This window comes from Balaenoptera musculus, chromosome 10, assembly GCF_009873245.2.
Source record: "Balaenoptera musculus isolate JJ_BM4_2016_0621 chromosome 10, mBalMus1.pri.v3, whole genome shotgun sequence".
NCBI lineage: Eukaryota > Metazoa > Chordata > Mammalia > Artiodactyla > Balaenopteridae > Balaenoptera > Balaenoptera musculus.
The window spans coordinates 69,898,652-69,922,884 of record NC_045794.1 but is presented as its reverse complement, the minus strand read 5'-3'; the positions used below and the strand labels follow the sequence as shown (position 1 = coordinate 69,922,884).

General features: G+C 34.5%; 1 protein-coding gene across 1 annotated transcript in view; it reads right to left on the bottom strand.

Moving 5' to 3' along the window:
* Nucleotides 1–24,233, bottom strand: part of LRRIQ1 (leucine rich repeats and IQ motif containing 1) — a 191,651-nt gene that overhangs the window by 97,770 nt on the left and 69,648 nt on the right. Inside the window, 2 exon segments of the mRNA XM_036866543.1 lie at nt 2,353–2,802; nt 4,753–4,929. Of these exon segments, the coding sequence (XP_036722438.1) occupies nt 2,353–2,802; nt 4,753–4,929 (627 nt within the window).

Here is a 24,233-nt window from a genome sequence, read left to right as displayed (position 1 = left end):
GAGTCAGTTGGCAAGAGAGGATGGGATCCTGTTCACAGCAGAGAGACTAAGTTATGAGAGGAAGAAGGGCCCCCCTTCTCTCTAAGAGAAAGGACCCATCAGGTCTTTGCTAGCTTCACTTTCCTATCTGTCCATGGACAAATACTTAAATCTTTCTTTTACAAGCCCAGTAGTAAATTCTAACATTTTTTCCAGCCTACATCTATTTACCAATTTCTGGCACTGAATCAATCAACACTGTGTTTTTCCCACATCCCCATAAGCTGCCCAGCAACACTACCAAAATTTGAATAATAATGTACATTGATTGTAAGTGGGTTCTCAGCTTGCTTAATCATTTAATTCTTCATCATTGGATATGTTTTCCTTTCCCACATAGATTACTGCAGAAATATTATCAAGGTACAAGGTATAGTCAAAGTGCTAACTACTAGCTTAATTGTTCTTCAAATCTTTGGGTTTAGTTTTAAAAGGCATATGAAGGAGAAGTGATTCATGTATATTCACCTTTTCCAGGCTCCCTTGAAAAAGTTTTCAATAATTTTATAATTGCCAAGCCCAATGAAATTTTTTCATTCCTCATACTAGTGAGTGTAAGGCAAAAAGGAATTAAGTGATAAACTGCCAGACATCACCATATATATTTTTTCTCATAGAAATATATTTGTGGGAAATTAGAAAGGAATGATGTAACCATTTTCTATTGTTATTAATATTGTCATCGTCATCATCACCATTTTACCTAAAGCTTGTGGAAGCCTTCAATCTATTTTGCTATGAACTGAAGTTAGTGGATAAAATTTTTTTCTGGCTTAAGATAAAGTACTTGTACTCCTTATAAGAAAAAACATCATGTTTCAACAAATCATTTCCTCCTCCTAGGGTAAATAGAACTTAATAAACTTTGCTATGGAATTAATTCACATTTGGTCATTCAACCATTAATTCATTCCTTCATCTTTTGAACAAAAATGAGTTAAAGAATTGAAAAAGAATAGATATATGTATAACTGAATCACTTTGCTGTACACCTGAAACTAACACAACATTTTAAATCAACTATGCTCCAATATAAAATAAAATTTTTTTAAAAAAAATAAAAAAAGAATTAAGGAATTTAAGACACTATAATATGTATTTGGGTAATAAAGAAAAAGATCTGAAAACATATTTGCAATGCATAACTGGTAAAGAATGAAAGGTCTGTAAGAAAACACTTTTAACCTGAGAGAGCATCTTATATGTCTCTACAGATACATACAAGTTTCACTGACTATAACTGTGAATTTCTTGTAAAGCTGACCAGTCATTTAGTGCTTGAATTCCTCAGCTCACTATCATCAAAATTTCCCACGGAAGAAAATAAAAAGGTAGATGAGGGATATCTTCCTCAGTGACACTAACAACAGGACTGCTTTCCACCGCGCAGAAAGCCGTGAAAGCAGGTAAAGAAGCTGACTTTAGGGCTTCCTAAATATAAGGTGCTCTCCATATTGGGAAAAACAGCTCGTATTACTACTATCATCATCATCATCTTTTATCTAGTAAAAATAATGATGATAAAAATGCCCTTAGCATAGGAACACATGTAAATTATGCTTAGGAAACGCCTATACAACTGACAGTGAATCTTCCTGAAACACTGAATGGCAAGGTTCAGCAAGTGGGTATACATTTTCTTTTCCTTTTATTCTTTAGGTCTTTGGTTTGTCTATATTTTCAGTTACTCATCCTTCCTTATTATTATTATCATTTGGCTATTTTATTTATCATGAATTAAAAAGTTCTAAATATTGTTTATCTAAAATTTCAGTAGGAAATGTCTGGAGTGTTTAGAGCTAACGGGATTCAAATAGGCAATGTCTAGGGTACCCTGGCTAATACTATGCCAAAATATACCAATGTACCCTGGCATGCTGAATATTTTAAGCTCAAGGAATTTGAGAAAAGGCATGTGCAGGAAGGATTTTCTGACTTTCCCTGGAAGCATGTCATAAGACCCTCATGTGAGAGGTCTTTATAGTATTTTAAGAATAATGGGATTATTTTATTTCTTCTTAAACATTCATTTTAATTATTTAGAGATTAGAAGGCAGAAAAAATAATTTCACAGTTACTCATTTTAAATTAAATAATACTAGTTAATTAAATCAGAACCTGCCAAATTTCAACCAAATTGATCTTCACTGTAATTAATAATTTGTGCATATCATAAAAACATAAGGGAATTAACATGAAATATAATAGTGATTGAAATCCTTTACCAAATTATTATTTGGTAACAATGACTAAGATTATCCATAAAAAGTAATAAAATACAACTGTAAAAGAAAAATGATCTATAAATCTTACATTTTTTCATGATGTTCAGTATTCTGGCAGTTCTTCAATAGAGACCTTGTCATTACTGTTTCCATGAATGGTATTCTTTTGGTGGGGAAATTGCTTGCCTTGCTGTCTTCTCTTTTCTGGCCTACTATTTTTTCCTGATTTCTTCCTTTAGTATCTTCACATAAGGAGGGGTTGGTTAGTGAGGAATGACTAGAGCCAGAGTCCATCCATTTCTCAGAAATACCTGGTGAGTCCAGTTTATGTTCATTTGCATAAGAGTAAAGGACTCTATTTTGCAGTATGCTGTCACTGTTTGAAGGAGGCAAATGATTTTGCTGGGCTTCTGATTCATCTCTCTTGGTGATACTAACATCCCCATGTTCATGTGCATATCGACATTCATTGCTAAGTGTCATCAATTTCTTGAAATAATGGCAGAGATTTTCTGCAGCATCCAACGTGAATATATTTCTGAGCAAATAAATAATGAGGATGTTTAATAATAAGAATTATATCAGCAAATATTAACACTTATACAGGTTTTGAAAATATCCCTGTGTGGCCTGACATATTAAATTTTACTACAAAATTCACTAAAAACTTATTTCTGATTGTTTATATAAAAATTTATCTTATTTCTCACAAAATGTGAAAATATTTGTTTACTTAATTTCAATCCATTAATCCAGACAAAACGTCTGGAAGTTTTAGAATCATTTTTATCCTTGGTACCTTTGGTACAAATGAATGAGAAAAATCCATGCTTTTACTGCCATAAGCATGAGAAATGATGGCTGCCTAAATTTGGAGAAGTTATTTATGAAACAAGTTAAAAGTACTTTGTACACTGACTTTTGCCATGCAAAATATTTGTATTGGACTTTTAAACAAATAAGTTATATCATGGGAAAGCTTTTATTCCCATTTTTCTCTGGAAAAAAATCCACTGCAAAGAGAATTCAAATACTTTAAGATGTAAATGCCTGTGATTCTCTTGAACAGTTGTTGGATTTAGCTATACCAAACAAAATGAAAGTTATAATTATTTCCTAAAATATAGAGATAGACACCTCGTATGTTGACAAATGTAGACATTAGCCTAGGTTCTTCCAATATATTTTGATATTTTGTATTTCATTCATTTTGTTGGTGAATAATGCAGCAAAGGTTCAGTTCAATATTGGATGTCAACTGTTTATGGTTAAGTGTTGAATTCACCACCATTTATGATCAAACATAAAAAATACAGTCTATTTTCAATTCTCAAGTAAAACTTTCATTGCAATAACAATAAGTTCTCCCAAAGAATTGTAAATCTAAATTTCAACATAAGGGGTGTCAAGAGTCACCTTTACATAAAAATTGTAGATTACTATACATACACAAGGAGATACCAGTTTAGATTTACAAAAAGATAAATGTAAATAACCTTAGTTTTTGTTAAAAGTAAACATTAACTATAAGAATTGGAATTATTTTTAAAGCTGTGAGATTTACTTATAATATGAATAGGCTATATTTAAAAACATTTAAATAGAAAAACCAACTCTTACATAGTATGAGCATGTACGAAAGTACAAATAGCAAAAATTTAATATGTAATTTAGTAATTAAATTTAGACATTTGGAAGCACATAACTGTTCCACTTATAATGCAGAATTATCATAAGGAAAATATAAAATAATTTTCCTTTTTCATTTGTATCTTTTTGGAGCAGTATAAATTAGGAAATACAGTTTTAAAAAGATCAATTGTAATTAATTCCTAGTAATGCATTCAGAATTCAGGGTGGGGAATGGGAAGTTCTCTTTCTTTGATATATTTTTCGGACTCTGCTCTCAGCCTCTGTCCTCTGAATGTGTGCACATGTTGACTGCTTTTCTACACTGTGCTCCCATAATACCTTAATACACAAATATATGTGTAATATGATTCCTTATATAATAAATATACATAATAAATATCATATGTTTTATAAAACTTGCCTTGCTCCATTGTAACTATTTATTTAGCTAATTTTCTCTTAATGTAATCCTGAATTCATTGAGGGTAAAGTGTAATACTTAGCTTATTATATGTCTTGCCCATCAATAATTGTTGAACAAATGTATGACTGATTAATTGAATGAACAGTTGAATGAATGTTTGCATCTTGTCTTGAAGCTATCCTCATGCTTTCATTTATTTTCATCTAATTTTAGTTTTTAAATTATATTCTAAATTATGTTAAAAATACATATTAATACATTTCAAATAATAAAAAGTGATGCCCAGAAGTTCTTTTCTAAAGAGACAATATCCCTAAAACATGTTGTACTAGTCCAAAAGAGTAGCATTGTATTGATCAGAATAATTTTTATTCATATGTATAAATTGCATTATATCTTTTAATTATGACAAGGGGAAGATAACACTCTTACCTTTCTCCAATATATTTTTCTGTTAGTAAGTTAAATTCTCTAATCTGGGACTGACAAAGTACCAGGAAACGCTCTAATTCTACTTCATAGTGCTCTTCAGTGTGACTTTCTGAATAAGAGGTTAGCATTTCACCATTGAGGATTCTTACAGCAGGTAATATTTTAAGTAGAGAATCCCTATTGAAAACAGGAAAAAAAATTAATAATTTTGAAAAGGAGAGTTTATATCTAAAATAACTATACGCCTATTACTTAAATAATATAAATACAGAGTATATCTCTGAAACTTATTGATTTCATAGAGAAAATTATACTGTTAAATTATTTTTTAAAAATTATGGTATCATGTCATGTACAAAGTTTTAGAGATCTTGACACACATTTAACCATTTTCTTTTTTTTCTTTTGAATTTTATTTTATTTATTTTATTAAACAGCAGGTTCTTATTAGCTATCCATTTTATACATATTAGTGTATATATGTCAATCCCAATCTCCCAATTCATCACACCACCACCACCACCATCCCCACTTTCCCCCCTTGGTGTCCACACGTTCGTTCTCTGCATCTGTGTCTCAATTTCTGCCCGGCAAACCGATTCATCTCTACCATTTTTCTAGGGTCCAAATATATGCATTAATATACGATATTTGTTTTTCTCTTTCTGACTTACTTCACTCTGTATGACAGTCTTTAGATCCACCCACGTCTCTACAAGTGACCCAATTTCGTTCCTTTTTATGGCTGAGTAATATTCCATTGTATATATGTACCACATCTTCTTTACCCATTCATCTGTCGATGGGCATTTAGGTTGCTTCCATATCCTGGCTATTGTAAATAGCGCTGCAATGAACATAGGGGTGCATGTGTCTTTTTGAATTATGGTTTTCTCTGGGTATACGCCCAGTAGTGGGATTGCTGGGTCATATGGTAATTCTATTTTTAGTTTTTTAAGGAACCTCCATACTGTTCTCCATAGTGGCTGTATCAATTTACATTCCCACCAACAGTGTAAGAGGGTTCCCTTTTCTCCACACCGTCTCCAGCATTTGTTGTTTGTAGATTTTCTGATGATCCCCATTCGAACTGGTGTGAGGTGGTTCCTCATTGTAGTTTTGATTTGCAGTTCTCTAATAATTAGTGATGTTGAGCAGCTTTTCATGTGCTTCTTGGCCATCTGTATGTCTTCTCTGGAGAAATGTCTATTTAGGTCTTCTGCCCATTATTGGATTGGGTTGTTTGTTTCTTTAATATTGAGCTGCATGAGCTGTTTATATATTTTGGAGATTAATCCTTTGTCTGTTGATTCGTTTGCAAATATTTTCTCCCATTCTGAGGGTTGTCCTTTTGTCTTGTTTATGGTTTCGTTTGCTGTGCAAAAGCTTTTAAGTTTCATTAGGTCCCATTTGTTTATTTTTGTTTTTATTTCCATTACTCTGGGAGGTGGATCAAAAAAGATCTTGCTGTTATTTATGTCAAGAGTGTTCTTCCTAAGTTTTCCTCTAAGAATTTTATAGTGTCCGGTCTTATATTTAGGTCTCTAATCCATTTTGAGTTTATTTTTGTGTATGGTGTTAGGGAGTGTTCTAATTTCATTGTTTTACATGTAGCTGTCCAGTTCTCCCAGCACCAGTTATTGAAGAGGCTGTCTTTTCTCCATTGTATATCCTTGCCTCCTTTGTCATAGATTAGTTGACCATACATGCATGGGTTTATCTCTGGGCTTCCTATCTTGTTCCATTGATCTATATTTCTATTTTTGTGCCAGTACCATATTGTCTTGATTACTGTAGCTTTGTAGTATAGTCTAAAGTCTGGGAGCTTGATTCCTCCAGCTCCGTTTTTTCCCTCAAGACCGCTTTGGCTATTCGGGGTCTTTTGTGTCCCTATACAATTTTAAGATTTTTTGTTCTAGTTCCGCAAAAAATGCCATTGGTAATTGGATAGGGATTGCATTGAATCTGTAGATTGCTTTGGGTAGTATAGTCATTTTCACAATGTTGATTCTTCCAATCCAAGAACATGGTATATCTCTCCATCTGTTTGTATCATCTTTAATTTCTTTCATCAGTGTCATATAGTTTTCTTTATATAGCTCTTTTGTCTCCCTAGGTAGGTTTATTCCTAGGTATTTTATTCTTTTTGTTGCAATGGTAAATGGGAGTGTTTCCTTAATTTCTCTTTCAGATTTTTCATCATTAGTGTATAGGAATGCAAGAGATTTCTGTGCATTAATTTTGTATCCTGCTACTTTAGCAAAGTCATTGATTAGCTCTAGTAGTTTTCTGGTGGCATCGTTAGGATTCTCTATATATAGTATCATGTCATCTGCAAACAGTGACAGTTTTACTTCTTATTTTCCAATTTGTATTCCTTTTATTTCTTTTTCTTCTCTGATTGCCGTGGCTAGGACTTCCAAAACTATGTTGAATAATAGTGGTGAGAGTGGATATCTTGTCTTATTCCCGATCCTGGAGGAAATGCTTTCAGTTTTTCACCATTGACAATGATGTTTGCTGTGGGTTTGTCATATATGGCTTATATTATGTTGAGGTAGGTTCCCTCTATGCCCACTTTCTGGAGAGTTTTTATCATAAATGGGTGTTGAATTTTGTCAAAAGCTTGTTCTGCAGCTATTGAGATGATCATATGGTTTTCTTCTTCAATTTGTTAATATGGTTTATCACATTGATTGGTTTGCATATATTGAAGAATCCTTGCATCCCTGGGATAAATCCCACTTGATCATGGTGTATGATCCTTTTAATGTGTTGTTGGATTCTCTGCTAATATTTTGTTGAGGATTTTTGCATCTATATTCATCAGTGATATTGGTCTGTAATTTTCTTTTTTGTAGTATCTTTGTCTGGTTTTGGTATCAGGGTGATGGTGGCCTCGTAGAATGAGTTTGGGAGTGTTCCTTCCTCTGCACTTTTTTGGAAGAGTTTGAGAAGGAAGGGTGTTAGCTCTTCTCTAAATGTTTGATAGAAATCACCTGTGAAGCCATCTGGTCCTGGACATTTGTTGGAAGATTTTTAATCACAGTTTCAATTTCATTACTTGTGATTGGTCTGTTCATATTTTCTATTTCTTCCTGCTTCAGTCTTGGAAGGTTACACCTTTCTAAGAATTTGTCCATTTCTTCCAGATTGTCCATTTTATTGGCATAGAGTTGCTTGTAGTAGTCTCTTAGGATGCTTCGTATTTCTGTGGTGTCTGTTGTAATTTCTCCTTTTTCATTTCTAATTTTAATGATTTGAGCCCTCTCCCTCTTTTCCTTGATGAGTCTGGCTAATGGTTTATCAATTTTGTTTATCTTCTCAAAGAACCAGCTTTTAGTTTCATTGATCTTTGCTATTATTTTCTTTGTTTCTATTTCACTTATTTCTGCTCTGATCTTTATGATTTCTTTCCTTCTACTAACTTTGGGTTTTGTTTGTTCTTTTAGGTGTAAGGTTAGATTGTTTATTTGAGATGTTTGTTGTTTCTTGAGGTAGGATTGTATTGCTATAAACTTCCCTCTTAGAACTGCTTTTGCTGCATCCCATAGGTTTTGGATCGTCATATTTTCATTGTCATTTTTTCTAGGTATTTTTTGTTTTCCACTTTGATTTCTTCAGTGATCTCTTTGTTATTTAGTAATGTATTGTTTAGCCTCCATGTGTTTGTGTTTTTTACGTTTTTTCCCCTGTAATTGATTTCTAATCTCATTGCATTGTCATCAAAAAAGATGCTTGATATGATTTCGATTTTCTTAAATTTACTAAGGCTGGATTTGTGACCCAAGATGTGATCAATTCTGGAGAATGTTCCATGCACACTTGAAAGTGTAATTTGCTGGTTTTGGATGGAATGTCCTATAAATATCAATTAAATCTATCTGGTCTATTGTGCCATTTAAAGCTTGTGTTTCCTTATTAATTTTCTGCTTGGATGATCTGCCCATTGGTGTGAGGTGTTAAAGTCCCCCACTGTTATTGTGTTACTGTCGATTTCCTCTTTTATAGCTGCTAGCTGTTGCCTTATGTATTGAGGTGCTCCTATGTTGGGCGTATATATATTTATAATTGTTATAGCTTCTTCTTGGATTGATCCTTTGATCATTATGTAGTGTCCTTCCTTGTCTCTTGTAACATTCTTTATTTTAACACCTATTTTATCTGATATGAGTATTGCTTCTCCAGCTTTCTTTTGATTTCCATTTGCATGGAATATCTTTTTCCATCCCCTCACTTTCAGTCTGTATGTGTCCCTAGGTCTGAAGTGGTCTCTTGTAGACAGCACATATATGGGCCTTGTTTTTGTATTCATTCAGTGAGCCTGTATCTTTTGGTTGGAGCATTTAATCCATTCACATTTAAGGTAATGATAGATATGTATGTTCCTATTACCATTTTCTTAATTTTTTTGGGTTTGTTTTTGTAGGTCTTTTTCTTCTGTTGTGTTTCCCACTTAGAGGATTTCCTTTAGCATTTGTTGTAGACCAGGTTTGGTGGCACTGAATTCTCTTAGCTTTTGCTTGTCTGTAAAACTTTTGATTTCTCCATTGAATCTGAATGAGATCCTTGCCGGGTAGAGTTATATTGGTTGTAGGTTCTTCCCTGTCACCACTTTAAATATATCATGCCGCTCACTTCTGGCTTGTAGAGTTTCTGCTGAGAAATCTGCTGTTAACCTTATGGGAGTTCCCTTGTATGTTATTTGTCATTTTTCCCTTGCTGCTTTCAATAATTTTTCTTTGTCTTTAATTTTTACCAATTTGATTACTGTGTGTCTTGGCGTGTTTCTCCTTGGGTTTATCCTGTATGGGACTTGCTGCACTTCCCAGACTTGGGTGGCTATTTCCTTTCCCATGTTAGGGAAGTTTTCGACTATAATCTCTTCAAATATTTTCTCAGGTCCTTTCTCTCTCTCTTTTCCTTCTGGGACCCCTATAATGCGAATGTTGTTGCATTTAATGTTGTCCCAGAGGTCTCTTAGGCTGTCTTCATTTCTTTTCATTCTTTTTTCTTTATTCTGTTCCGCAGCCGTGAATTCCACCATTCTGTCTTCCAGGTCACTTATCCGTTATTTTCCCTCTGTTATTCTGCTATTGATTCCTTCTAGTGTAGTTTTCATTTCAGTTAGTGTATTGTTCTTCTCTGTTTGTTCTTTAATTCTTCTAGGTCTTTGTTAAACATTTCTTGCATCTTCTCGATCTTTGCCTCCATTCTTTTTCCGAGGTCCTGGATCATCTTCACTATCATTATTCTGAATTCTTTTTCTGGAAGGTTGCCTATCTCCACTTCATTTAGTTGTTTTTCTGGGGTTTTATCTTGTGCCTTCATCTGGTACATAGCCCTCTGCCTTTTCATCTTGTCTATCTTTCTGTGAATGTGGTTTTTTCTAACCATTTTCTTGTAAAAAACAAATGGTAAATTCAAGCAGTTGGAAACTTGGGCTGGGAATAGATAAAAGACTGCATTATGAGAAGAATAGTATCAGACACACTCTTTTATTTTACTTTTTTTAAATGTGATATAATACCACCATCTTTTTTTTTTTTTTAATTTTATAGCTACTTTATTTATTTATTTATTTATTTTTGGCTGTGTTGGGTCCTCAGTTCACGCGAGGGCTCTCTCCAGTTGCGGCAAGCAGGGGCCACTCTTCATCGCGGTGCAGGGACCGCTCTTCATCGCGGTGCGCGGGCCCCTCACCATCGCGGCCCCTTCCCGTTGCGGGGCACAGGCTCCAGATGCGCAGGCTCAGTAGCTGTGGCTCACGGGCTCAGCCGCTCCGCGGCATGTGGGATCCTCCCAGACCAGGGCTCGAACCCGTGTCCCCTGCACTAGGAGGCAGACTCTCAACCACTGCGCCACCAGGGAAGCCCTATTTTACTTTTTTAAAATTTTTAACTGAGTTGGGTCTTTTTTGCTGCACGCGGGCTTTCTCTAGTTGTGGCGAGCAGTGGTTACTCTTTATTGCGGTGTGTGGGCTTCTCATTGTGTGGCTTCTCTTGTTGTGAAGCACGGGGTCTAGGTGTGTGGGCTTCAGTAGTTGTGGCTCATGGGCTCTAGAGCACAGACTCAATAGTTGTGGCTCATGGGCTTAGTTGCTCCACAGCATGTGGGATCTTCCTTGACCAGGGCTTGAAGCTGTGTCCCCTGCATTGGCAGGCAGATTCTTAACCATTGCGCCACCAGGGAAGCCCAGACACACTCTTTTAAAAATAAGATAATTAAAATAATTCAATCGAAAGTTGCTGTTTATTTCAGAAAAAGTGTGAATTCTGATTGTTTCTCAGTGAAATACAGTGAGTCGAGGGTTAAACCAAAACAAAAGGGGTGGTGATTACCCCATATTACATGATCTGGAATATTTAAATTTATGATATTTCTCCTTGAATCTTAGTAAGGATTATAATAAGAATCTCCCAGATATGAGCAAAAGTCTTTATCAATTTAAAAGGCCAATGATATGAAAAACCAGATCAGAAAGCAAGAGTGGTCCACCAAGCCCAGCCACCTCAAAGTACTTCCCAAGCCTTTCACAAGAAGAGTGTGTGGGCTTCTTTTCACAAGGCTATTGATGATCACAGGGGCAAAATAAACTTCTTGAATGAGTAAAACTTCTTACTAAAAAACTAACAATTCCTATGCGGAAAACTACAAATCAGTGACAAAAGATACCAAAGACTAAATAAATGGAAAGATGTCACATGAAAAAAATCTTTGTGGATAAGAAGATTCAATACTGTCAAGAAGTCCATTTTCCCCTAATTGATCTATAGATATAACACAATTCCAACTAAAATACCAGTAAGATATTTTGTGGATATCAAGAATTGATTCTAAAGTTTATATGAAGAGGCAAAACAAGCATATAGCCAACTTAATTTTGAAAGAGAAGAAAAAAGTTGGAAGACTGACACTAGTTGACTTCAAGATTATCTATGAAGCTACAGTAATCAGGATAATGTGGTAATGGCAAAAGAATAGTCAAATAGATCAACGGAACAGAAGAGAGAACCCAGAAATAGACCCACATAATACAGTAAACTGATCTTTGACAAATGAGCAAAAGTAATACAATGGAAAAAAGATAAGTCTTTTCAACTACTGGTGCTAGAACAACTGAACATCGCCATGTAAAAAAAAAAAAAGGAATCTAGACATACAGACACAGACCTCTCATCTTTCACAAAAATTAACTCAAAAAGGATCACAGATCTAAAAGCAAAATGCGAAACCCCAAAACTCCTAGAAGAAAAAATAGAAGAAAATCTAGATGACCTTGGGTATGGTGATGACTTTTTATATACAATACAAAATACACATCTAAATTATTAATGAGTTGAAGTTCATTAAAATTAAAAATTCCTGCTCCTAGGGACATTGTCAAGTAAATGAGATGAAAAGTCATACACTGGGAGAAAGTGTTTGCAAAAGACATATCTGATAAATGACTGTTATCCAAAATATGCAAAGAACGCTTAAAACTCAATGATAAGAAAATGAATGTCTTGGTTAAAAAATGAGCCAAACTCCTTAAAAGACATCTCACCAAAAGAGATATAAATATGACAAATAAGCATTAATTAATGAATTGCAAATTATAACGAGATACTACTACATACCTATTAAAATGTCCACAATCCAAAACACTGATAACGATGTGGAGAAATAGGAATACTCATTAAGTGTTGGTGGTAATGAAAAATGGTAGAGACACTGTGGAAGATAGTTTGGTGGTTTCTTGCAAAACTAAACATATTTTTATCATTTGATCTAGCATCAGGTTCCTTGGTATTTACCCAAATGAACTGAAAATGTATGTCCACACAAAAACCTACCCACACATATTTATAGCCGTTTTATTTGTATCAGCCAGAACTTGAAAGCAACCAAGATGTCCTTCAGTAGGTAATTGATAAATAAACTGTGATACATCCATACAATGCAATATTATTTAGCATTAAAAAGAAATGAGCTATCCAGACATGAACAAACATAGAGGAAACTTAAATGCATATTACTAATTGGAAAAAGCCAATCTGAAAAGGCTGTATGTTGTATGATTCCAACTGTGTTACATTCTGGAAAAAAAGCAAAACTATGGAGACAAAAAGATTAATGGTTGCTAGGGGTTAAAGTAGAGGGAGGGATAAAAAGGAAAAGCACAGAGGATTTTTAGGGCAGTAAAACGATTCCATATAATACCACACGGTGGATGCATGTCATTGCACATTTTTCAAAACCCATAGAATGTAGAACACCAAGCGTGAACTCCTATATAAAACTATGGAATTTGGGTGATACTGATGTGTCAATGTAGGTTCACTGATTGTTAAAAGTGTACTGCTTTGGTGTGGGTATTTACAGTGAGGGGGGCTGTACATGTGTGGGGACCGGGGGTATGTGGGAATTCTCTGTACTTTCTGCCCAATTTTGCTGTTAACCTAAAATTGCTCTAAAAAACAGAATTCATTAATTAAAAAACAAACAGTTCCTAAACACTAAATGAAGGATGGGAGGGTAAGATTACTAAAATACTAAGAGTTAAGAAGGCAAAGCCCTAACAACAGTTATTCCTTTTACCTAGACTGTAAAGTCAGGATTGGTATATCTATTTATGCAAACACAGTTGTAAAATATAATTTTAATTATTTTTTTAATGGAGGAAGTGGTCCATTAAGGCAAAAATGCATAGGGCCAACCAAGATCATAATGCATCCCTGTGTAGAGTTATGATCTTGGTAGCCTTGGTATTAAATAAAATAATCATCAGAGAGGTACAAATATATCTCTTTCGATGAAACAAAATAGAGGAATACCACAGTTTTTCATTTACTGAGGACACAGTTGACTAGCTCTCTACATCCTTCCACCACTCCAGAAATGATGCTTTTTTTTTTCTTACAGATATTTAATAAGGAAAGAGAGAAAGGATTAGATTTGGTTCTTCAGAGTAATTATCAGATGTTTTACAATGTTAAGAAGCAGACAAAAGCTTAATGGTTTGCTAATAAAGAGTTAAAGCTATTAAGAAAATTTGAGCCCACATATTTTGAACTTTTTAGGAGGTTTGAAGCTAGAAATGCTTGCCAAATCAAAAACTACCTACCATGTTTACCACAAAGCGTTAAATAAATGGCATATATTGTGTTTCTGCTTAGATTCGTTTTAAGATATGGTTTGAAAGCAGGATGTTACATTAAGATAATATCTATTCATCACAGGTGATGAGGTAATCAGAGGTGTTCACCTCAGAGGTACAATATTAAATATAACATGAAATCTTTAACTGAGGCTCTCATCAAAGCAAGGAAATATTCCACCCTACCAAATAATTTATTACAGTACTAAGGAAGCTACACTGTATTCTAAATCTTTATCAAAATACCCAGTGTCAAGGTTTCTTCAAGATATGACTGTAATGTCAAAGTAATGTCAAAATAACTTATTTAGTTATAATTATAAAATGCCAGGTATGAAATAATGATTTTTGAGATGCGATAATAAAGGGTATTGAAAGTTAAGACTGCATTGGTGTTCATCCAGCTTAAAAAAGATGCTCTAATTCTATTACTGGTCCTGTTTCTTCAAAGTAAATTTCCTAAATTATAGAAGATCAAATAAAAGACTTTAATAACTTGATGGAAATAGTTCTTGAGAATAGCCAACAGTTCTAATTCTTTGTGTACCAAGCGAATTTCTACCTGGTACCTTGGTCTCCAGAGTGGACCTGACTAGCCGAAAGAATGACGTGTGCCAGTGACAGGCTCTAATCTTTGAAAAAGGTATGTCTTATAAGGAAAATTAATAAAGCATATTACCTTATTATAAGTTTGATTTCTTAGCAGTTAGGTAATGCTGATTTTCTTTTCTTCTAGTGTATAACCATTTCAGCAAGCTTTTGTGTGTACAAAACTTTTTACCAGGATGGTGGACCCACAGTGGTACTGCAGATGCAGTAACACCTATGAGACACTCTTGAGTGGTCATCTTTCAGGTCTCAGTTTGGCTAAATGAGGAGGTGTCAGCAAAAGGAAGGCAATGCTCATGTTGCTAACATAAGAACCTCAGGGTCCAACACATCTATCCTTTGTGTTAGTCACTCTTGAAATTCATTGAGATGAGAATTCAAGCTAGATCCCTATGTGTGCCTCCAGCCCTGAAGGGTAGTGTTTCTGAAAAGATTGTCCTTGAACTACTGTATCAGTGGTACTTGGGGTGCTTTTTAAAATGCAGAGTCTTCAGCTACACATAGACCTCTACTGGCAGGTTCAGGGGAATCTGTATTTTTAAAACATAGTCTTTCTTGTGCACCTTAAAGAGTAAAACTACTACACTGGGAAGAAAATAGACCTCAGCACGTTATGCTAAAATCAGAGATGATAGGGTTTAAAGTAAAAAAAAAAAGAAACAAAAATAACTCTTAAAGAACTCTGAAATTACAAATCATTTGCAAATTGTCCTAAATTAAAAAAAAAGGCTTTGCATGGAAACTTATACCATAGTCTATATATCAATGATATCAGAAAGAATTTGCTAAAATAAGGGATACTGTGGGTCCTGGGCAGTTACATTCCAATGATATGCCACTGATTAACATTGCCATTGGTTTTATATAAATGCTGTGAACTTTTTAAAGAAAACTATCCCTGTAACTCTAAAATTAGAGAGTACATACCAAATAAATAAAGAAATCAGCTTTCTACTCAGAAATAATTGATGGTTGGAATAAAGAGCCATTTTAACCAAATAATCTAATATAATCCAAGAGGCAAAAATATAAGAATTTGCTTTATCAGATTAAGGAACAGATCAGTATTTTACCACAAACATTTTACCTAATAAAAAAATGCTTATGCTCCAGACAACCAAAGTAATGAAAAATAATTTCAAAGGTAATACAGGACATTAGAGTTCTTTCTAGGTGTTGCAACTGGCATCATGTGGAAGCTGTTGAGATGTTAATTGACACGGATCAGCAAAATGATAGTTTTATCATCAAATGCTATATTTTGGACATGGTTATTGATATAGATATCATCAAGTATAATATTTTAGCTACACACAATAATTCTAGAGAATGTGGGTCAACAGTGCTTGAATTTTTACATTTGGAATATTTTGATATTACACTCATCACCTTTACATTAAAAGTTCCCAGTTTATTTTAGTCACAATATTTTGAACTTCTTTGGATGTAAAAATTTAGTTTGCTTGGATCTTCAAGAATACGACAGTGTCTTCAAATTTGTGAATCACATAATAAATATTCAGATTGGAGTTCGTGTTTTATTTAAACATTTTTTTCTTAAGTCTTTTTTTTAAGGAACAATAGTCAGATTTGTATAAGTTAGTAGTGCATGAATTGGCCTTAAATTCAAATGCAGCCTTATAAAGAGCCTATGATAAATATATTTGAAAGTGCTGTAACAAGTTGATTCATGTTCAAAATGAAGTATAAGGACACTGTGAGATCTCAGCCTTAGTTTTTCCAGCTGGGCTCCTCCTAGTCAAGGGCTGAATCAATATTTCATTTAGTGAAAACTTCCTGGTGAATATTCTGTCACTTAAGAAGCTCTATTAATCATTAATGAATGAAGCACATTCCCAAAGGAAATTCCAAACTGAGTCTGTGGATTAAGTTTTAAAAAGAGATTTCTTTTAGTACATCAGTTTTGTTCATGTTATCACTGGCTAGAATGAAGTAAGAAGCCAATTGGGAAAATCTATAACTAATCCCTTCGTGGTATCAGGGGTTATGTAAAGTTCATTGGAACATACTGGTTTAAAGTTGAGTTGATCCTTTCATTACAAATCCATATTTTATAGATTACTAGATTTAACCTCTTTAGATAAATGAATTTCTTCTTAAAATTATGAAAGCTGTATTAGAGCAACTGATCTAAGTGAAATTTGATAGGTAACATTTTCAAGTTGCTATTAGTCTAGTCCATAAAAGTTAACTTAAACATAGAAATTGTAATAGCTAAATAATTGTATATATAAATACTACCTATTCTCTTTCAGTATTGATTATTTCTAATTAAATATTTTCTTTAAAACTATAAAGTATATATACTTAGTAAGTATAATAAAATGTGAATGTTTATCTTTATATACGTATTACAGTGTTATATCAATAGATTTTACAAGAAGCACATTTTATTCAATAAAATAGTGCTTATGCTTTCTACAAACAAAATAATGAAAAATAAATAAATTAAAAGGTTACTCAGGACATAGGTTTGTTTCTAGTTGTTGCAACTTGCAACATGCAGCTGTTCAGATGGTAACTGATACCAGATCAGCAGAGAATTCATGTCCTATTTGCCAACACCTAACAGAAAAAACCATTGCCCCCCAAAGAACTTGCTCTGAATAATGGGCACAGCTGCTATTTTATTTGTCACTGTAGCCAACTATATAACTTGTTCTATAGAATTACTTGGGAAAATATCTCTCATAGAAACAACCCATCAGACATTTTCATTATAAATAATATCACCTGCTAAGCAGTCTTTCAGACAATGATTACCACTCTTCTTTTTGTATGGGAAATTTCACTCTAAGATCTGGGTTCCTAGAAATGAGGACCCAAAACTTGGGGGATTAGTGCTTTAAAATCTCAATGTAAGAGAAGCACAGCCCTAGAATGTGAGCTAGTGCATCTGGATGGGGACCTTGACTGCTTCTATTCCAGAAAAGGGAGTCCTTCACCAAGCTGGGGTAAGAGGTCTAGAAACATATCTAGGTGGCCTTTTCACATATGCACACAAAATCTTTAAATAGTTTTAATTTCTGATCACCTTATGATTTGACATTACTAATAGTTGACATTTCCTATAATAAACTTGTCCTAAGATCAGCTTCTCAGGAAACTGGAGAATCTGATAAATACTATGGTCCCTAGGAGTCTGAGACTCCATTTTAGAACTCCAGATATTGGAGAATTACTGCAAATCAACAATAAGATAAATTTTCAAGTTATAGAAAATAACATTTTCAATCACTAAAATAAAATTGAATAAATTCAGTAGAAAAATTAGAGGGGCTGAAACATGCATTTTTTCAAGCTTTTACACATTATAATGTAATTAAATTCAGTAATGTATTCCTCCAACAAATAATTTTGGGTGTCTACTAAATACAAGGCATACAAGGACTCTAAACTATAAGGATCTGTACAATTGTCTGGGGTCACTTCTACTACTTAATTTTAGCCATTTTTTTAATGCTTGGATTTTCATTTAATTTGGCTACTTTCCCCTAATCTCTTGTCACTTTTCTACTAAAAACAAGCCTTCCCCAAATACTATTTTCATTTTCATACAAACTATTCAAAATTTCTCTATAGCTCCTTAAAAATAATGGCTAGCATTATCAAGTATGTTTTCTGACAGGCACTACTATAAAGTGCTGTCATGTGGTATCATATTTATTCCTCATAGAGACTGTTGGTATGCTCTGATACTTGTGTTCTTCTCTATTTTTCCCAGGGTTTTTTTTGCAGTTAGTTTGGCCATGTGACTAGTTACAGTTAATACAGTATGAGAGGAGTGATCACTGCCACTTTTGAGGGCAGAGTGGTTAAATGTCAGTTGTTTTCCTGGTGGTCATTTTCCTCACCACAATCTACAACCTAAAAAAGTGAGGTTATGTTGAAGTTATGTGACACAGAGTCACAAAATGGAAGCAGCCTGAGTTTCTGAGTCTGCTTAGATTAGACAGGCCAAACTCACATCAGACATAATGTAAACAAACAAACAAAAACCTCCTAATGTATTAAACCACATAGATTTCTGAGTTTGTTGTTGTGTGGTATAACCTATACTACCCTAATGAATAGATCCTATGAGATAGGTACTATTATTATACCCATTTTACACATGAAGGAAGAGACATAGCAAGATTAAGTAACTTGAGCAAGGCAAACAACCAGGAAGTGGTGGAACTAGATATGCACCTGAGCAGTTTACTCACAAGGCCCGTGTATATATCCACTATGTTACAGTCCCTTTCCATGACCACAGGATAAAGGAGACATTTTATCCTCGCATATGAAACCCTTTACAATCTGGCAGTAATACAACACATAAAGCCGCAAAGTACAATGTTTAAATTCTAGGCTTCAGAACTCAAATTCCACCCCTGACACTTACTTCATAACTGGGTAAGTCACAGGGTATCTAAGCTTCAGTAAATACTCTGTAAAATGAGAATGATAATTACAGAACCTAACTTAGCTGCTGTGAAATGAAGGAATATATATAGGTACTTAGCCCACTCTCTGACACACTGTAAGCATAAGTACTTGATTTCTTACTTCTTTCCAATGGTATTACCACTATACCCACTTTACCTGAATAGACTGGCCTTCTAACAGAGCCTAACTTCACCTTTCACATTCCCTCCTTTTTTGGATATTTCCTCCATCAGAAGTGCTTTCTTTTCTTTTAATTTGGTTTTCCTTTTTTTTTTAAATTTAATTTAATTAATTTATTTTTTGGCCACGTCGTGCAGCATGTAGGATTTAGTTTCCCGACAAGGGATTGAACCCGTGCCCCCTGCATTGAGAGAGCAGAGTCTGAACCACTGGACCACCAGGGAAGTCCCTGATTTTCAGTCTTACCAAACTTTTCAGGTTTAACTCAAAGTTTGCCTCTTCAGAGCAGGCAGTTTTCCCTGGTCACACTAAATTAAGATAATATTTCCAAATTTCTAAAGCATACCTCTTGCCTACAATAATCATCTGACACTTACATTTTATTAGGAACTAAAATCTAAGAGTTAAGAGCACAGATTCTGGAGCTAGACTGCATGGATTTGAATCCTGGGTCTTTGACTTGCCAGCTGTGTGAAACTGGGCAGGCTACTTAGCCTTTTGGGAACTCAGTGTTCTTAAGTATAAAATGGGGACACTAGGTTGCTATTTCATCAGGCATATTGTGAGGATTAAATGAGAATGATGAGAACGGTGTTGGGCACAAAGTCAATGCTGTTTCAGTGTTTGTTACCATTAGTTTTCATGGTTATCATTTTTGAATACATTTTATATCCCTAACAAGATTATAAAAATGACTTGAAATCATGGGTTACATTGAATTTCCCTTATAATGTCTAACATGTTAGGACACTGGTTGCATATAGCAGGCATACACTAAATACTTGGTGACTGAATACGAACTGGTAGGCCTAGTAATAGAAAATAATAGATTTTTGTGTGCTTACCGTGTTCTAGGAATTGTTATCAACAAGATATGTGTATTATCCCATTCAAATCTAATGGCTATACCATAAGATAGGTACCATTTTTATCCTCATTTCACTAATGAAGATTCAGAGCCATAGAAAAGGTAAGTTACTTGCCCAGGATCACAAAACACGGGGCAGGAGGAAGATGTCCTTGTTTAAAAACACAATGATTTCCAAACTTTAGTGCACACTGAATCACACAAAGGGCTTGATAAAACACAGATTACTGGGAATCATCTGCTAGCTTCTGATTCAGTGGATCCGGACAGTGTCCAAGATTTTGCATTTCTAACAGGCTTCCAAGTGATGATGAAGCTGCTGGTCTGGGGGATACACCTTTAAGAACCACTGCACTGGGTTATACTCTTTCCTCCATGCTATACAGCTTAAATTGCTCTTAGAAACAGATGTTTCTAAACTAGAAGTTGACAGGTTCTGTTCTAAAACATGTGGAAACATACCAGGTTTCCCTAAAAAACACTGTAACATTAGAAATTTATGTGGAAACTGAGCTTTAAAGAAAAAAGAAAGAAAAATAGATTTTCTGGCAAAAAGATAATAACTCTTCTGTGATACTCAACTTATCAATGAGTAGCAAATCACACAGGTGTTTGACTTGGTGTAAAAATGCTGCTGTTTTCTTAACTAAACGTCAATTAACAAATTCAAGAAACCAATACATCTAGAAAGAGAATGTCACAGGTTTGCAGTGACCTTAGACAAGGGAGGGAACAGCGACTACTCCCTAGACATATCTTTTTCTACAGGTGGATTAAGTCAGGTAAAGGAATTTTAAACATAATCAGATCATTGGTTCTTCTGTAAGATATCTTATATTCCTCTCAAGTACTCAGAAAAACAAGGATCTTCCTGGCTATGGCCACACATCACAGGGAAACCAAATCAGGGGAAAGAGTCAACTGCTTCTGCCCTAGGACTGGATGTCACAACAACCTTTTTTTCAGTCATTCATTTCTCCCTGTCTATATTTTATTCATAAATTATTTTTACTACCTGGTCAAATTGATAAGACTTGCTGACTTGATCCAAACTTAAGATCCTGAAATAGATTTTCCTACCTGAATTTTAGTAAATGGTTGCCTTTCCCTACACTTAGCATGTTGCCAAACACACCTTGCTAAATTAGGCTACAAGCTCTGTCCATTTTGGCTTGTTCTGCCTTGATGTATCTATGACCTGATATGATACAAATGTCAAATGTACAATAAATCATATTAAACCATCTAACAAATGCATGCTGCTGGACATAAAAAGAGATAAGAGTTCAGGCCATAAACATCACCAGTACTAGAAAATTCCAAAGTGGATATATGCAAAGTTTTTCAGTATACTGGGATTTAATTCACCTAGACCTGGTAAATGAGTCTGAGGATGTGTGAGAGAAAAACCACTTAGAGCCAAGGGAAAGAACAAGTGGGAAGCAAAAGGCAGAAAAATTACAGGAAGTCACATGAGGATGGGAATAATTCTCATCAGTCAAAGTTGAAAGGATACATGTAAGAGACATTGGGCAGAATACTCAGAAAGTTGGTGCCATAGTAGTGGGGCTAAATTAGCACTAGTCTGAAGATTTCTTTGAGACTTCCCTAACAGAACTTAAAAGGAAGTTTTGAAGGTATCTCACTAATTCCAAGTAATGTAGCTGCTGCATGTGAGAAGCAAAATATATGTTATTTAAAGGAAAAAAAAAACAAAATTAAGAAATCAACAAGTATAAAATTTTAAATGTCCAGACTACAACCAAAATTGACTGGGCATGCAAGAAGTAAGAAAATATGACCCAGAATCATAAAAAAAATCAATAAAAATAGACCTCAAAATGATAGAGATGATGAAATTAACAGATAAGGATGTTAAAACAGCTATTATAAATATTATCCACATGTTCAAGTTGATTTAGGAAAATATGACCATGATTAGGAGAGAAATTGTAAATGTTAAAAAATAAAGGAAACGTCTCAAAATGAAAATCATAATATCTGATCTGAACTGAAAAACAGTCTAGATGGGATTAACAGCAGAGTAGCTATACAGGAAGAAAATATCAGAGAATTTGAAGACATAGCAATAACTAGTAAGACTGAAATACAGGCAGAAAAAAAGTATAATAAATATAAGAACAGAGCAATAGCGACATCTGGGATATATCACGTGGTCTAATACTGATGAAGTTAGAGTCCTAGTAGGATAAGATAGAACAAAATATTTGAAAATTACTAGCCAACAATTTTCAAAATTTTATGGAAACTATAAATCCACTGTATCTGAGAGGTTCAGTAAATCCTAAACATGGATGGGCCTAGAGATTATCATATTAAGTGAAGTAAGTCAGACAGAGAAAGACAAATATCATATGATATCACTTATATGTGGAATAAAAAAAAATACAAATGAACTTATTTACAACACAGAAATAGACTCACAGACATAGAAGACAAACTTATAGTTCCCAAGAAGAAAGACAGAGGAAGGGATAAATTAGGAGTTTGGAATTAATAGACACACACTACTATGTATAAAGTAGATAAGCATAAAGGACTTACTGTATAAGAAAGGGAACTATATTCAATAACTTGTAGTAACCCATAATAGAAAAAAATCTGAAAAGAATACACACACTCACACATAACTGAATCACTTTGCTGTACACCTGCAACTAACACAACATGGTAAATCAACTATACATTAATTTAAAAAAACTTAAGCCAATAAACAACAAAAAAATCCTAAGCAGAGTAAATATATATAAAAGCAACCAAAGCACATTATAATCAAATTGCTGAAGACCACTGATGAAGGGAAAATCTTAAAAGTACTCAGAGACAGAGGAATGAAGACATGAATGTTCACAGATTTCTCATCAGAAACAGTGAAAGCCATAAGACAGTGGAGAGACATTTTTACACAATTGGAAGAGGGTACTGACTACCCAGAGGCATAAGGTGATTTTTCAAGGTGATAAAAATGTTCAATACCTTGATTGTGGTGGTTTTTACACAATATTCATACTTATAAACTGATACTCAAAATTGATAAATTTTATTATAGGTAAATTACTTCAAAAAATGTGATTATAGGGGCTTCCCTGGTGGAGCAGTGGTTGAGAATCTGCCTGCTGATGCAGGGGACACGGGTTCGAGCCCTGGTCTGGGAAGATCCCACATGCCGCGGAGCGACTAGGCCCGTGAGCCACAACTACTGAGCCTGCGCGTCTGGAGCCTGTGCTCCGCAACAAGAGAGGCCGCGATAGTGAGAGGCCTGCGCACCGTGATGAAAAGTGGCCCCCGCTTGCCACAACTAGAGAAAGCCCTCTCACAGAAACGAAGACCCAACACCGCCAAAAATAAAATTAATTCAAAAAATAAATAAATGTTTAAAAAAAAATGTGATTATAAAAAAAGATTAAGCTTAACTTCGGGAAAATGGTGTTAGCATAATTCAGAGTTTCAGATTAAAGAATTTTTTTAAAAAGAAAATTCATTAAAAAAAAATCACAGAGCAGAAGCAACAAAAATTACAGTCCTGCAGCCTGTGGAACAAAAACCAGATTCACAGAAAGACAGACAAGATGAAAAGGCAGAGGGCTATGTACCAGATGAAGGAACAAGATAAAACCCCAGAAAAACAACTAAATGAAGTGAAGATAGGCAACCTTCCAGAAAAAGAATTCAGAATAATGAGAGTGAAGATGATCCAGGACCTCAGAAAAAGAATGGAGGCAAAAATCGAGAAGATGCAACAAATGTTTAACAAAGAACTAGAAGAATTAAAGAACAAACAAACAGAGATGAACAATACAATACCTGAAATGAAAACTACACTAGAAGGAATCAATAGCAGAATAACTGAGGCAGAAGAATGGATACGTGACCTGGAAGACAGAATGATGGAATTCGCTGCTGCGGAACAGAATAAAGAAAAAAGAATGAAAAGAAATGAAGACAGCCTAAGAGACTTCGGGGACAACATTAAACGCAACAACATTCGCATTATAGGGGTCCCAGAAGGAGAAGAGAGAGAGAAAGGACCAGAGAAAATATTTGAAGAGATTATAGTCGAAAACTTCCCTAACATGGGAAAGGAAATAGCCACCCAAGTCCAGGAAGCGCAACGAGTCCCATACAGGATAAACCCAAGGAGAAACACTCTGAGACACACAGTAATCAAATTGGTAAAAACTAAAGACAAAGAAAAATTATTGAAAGCAG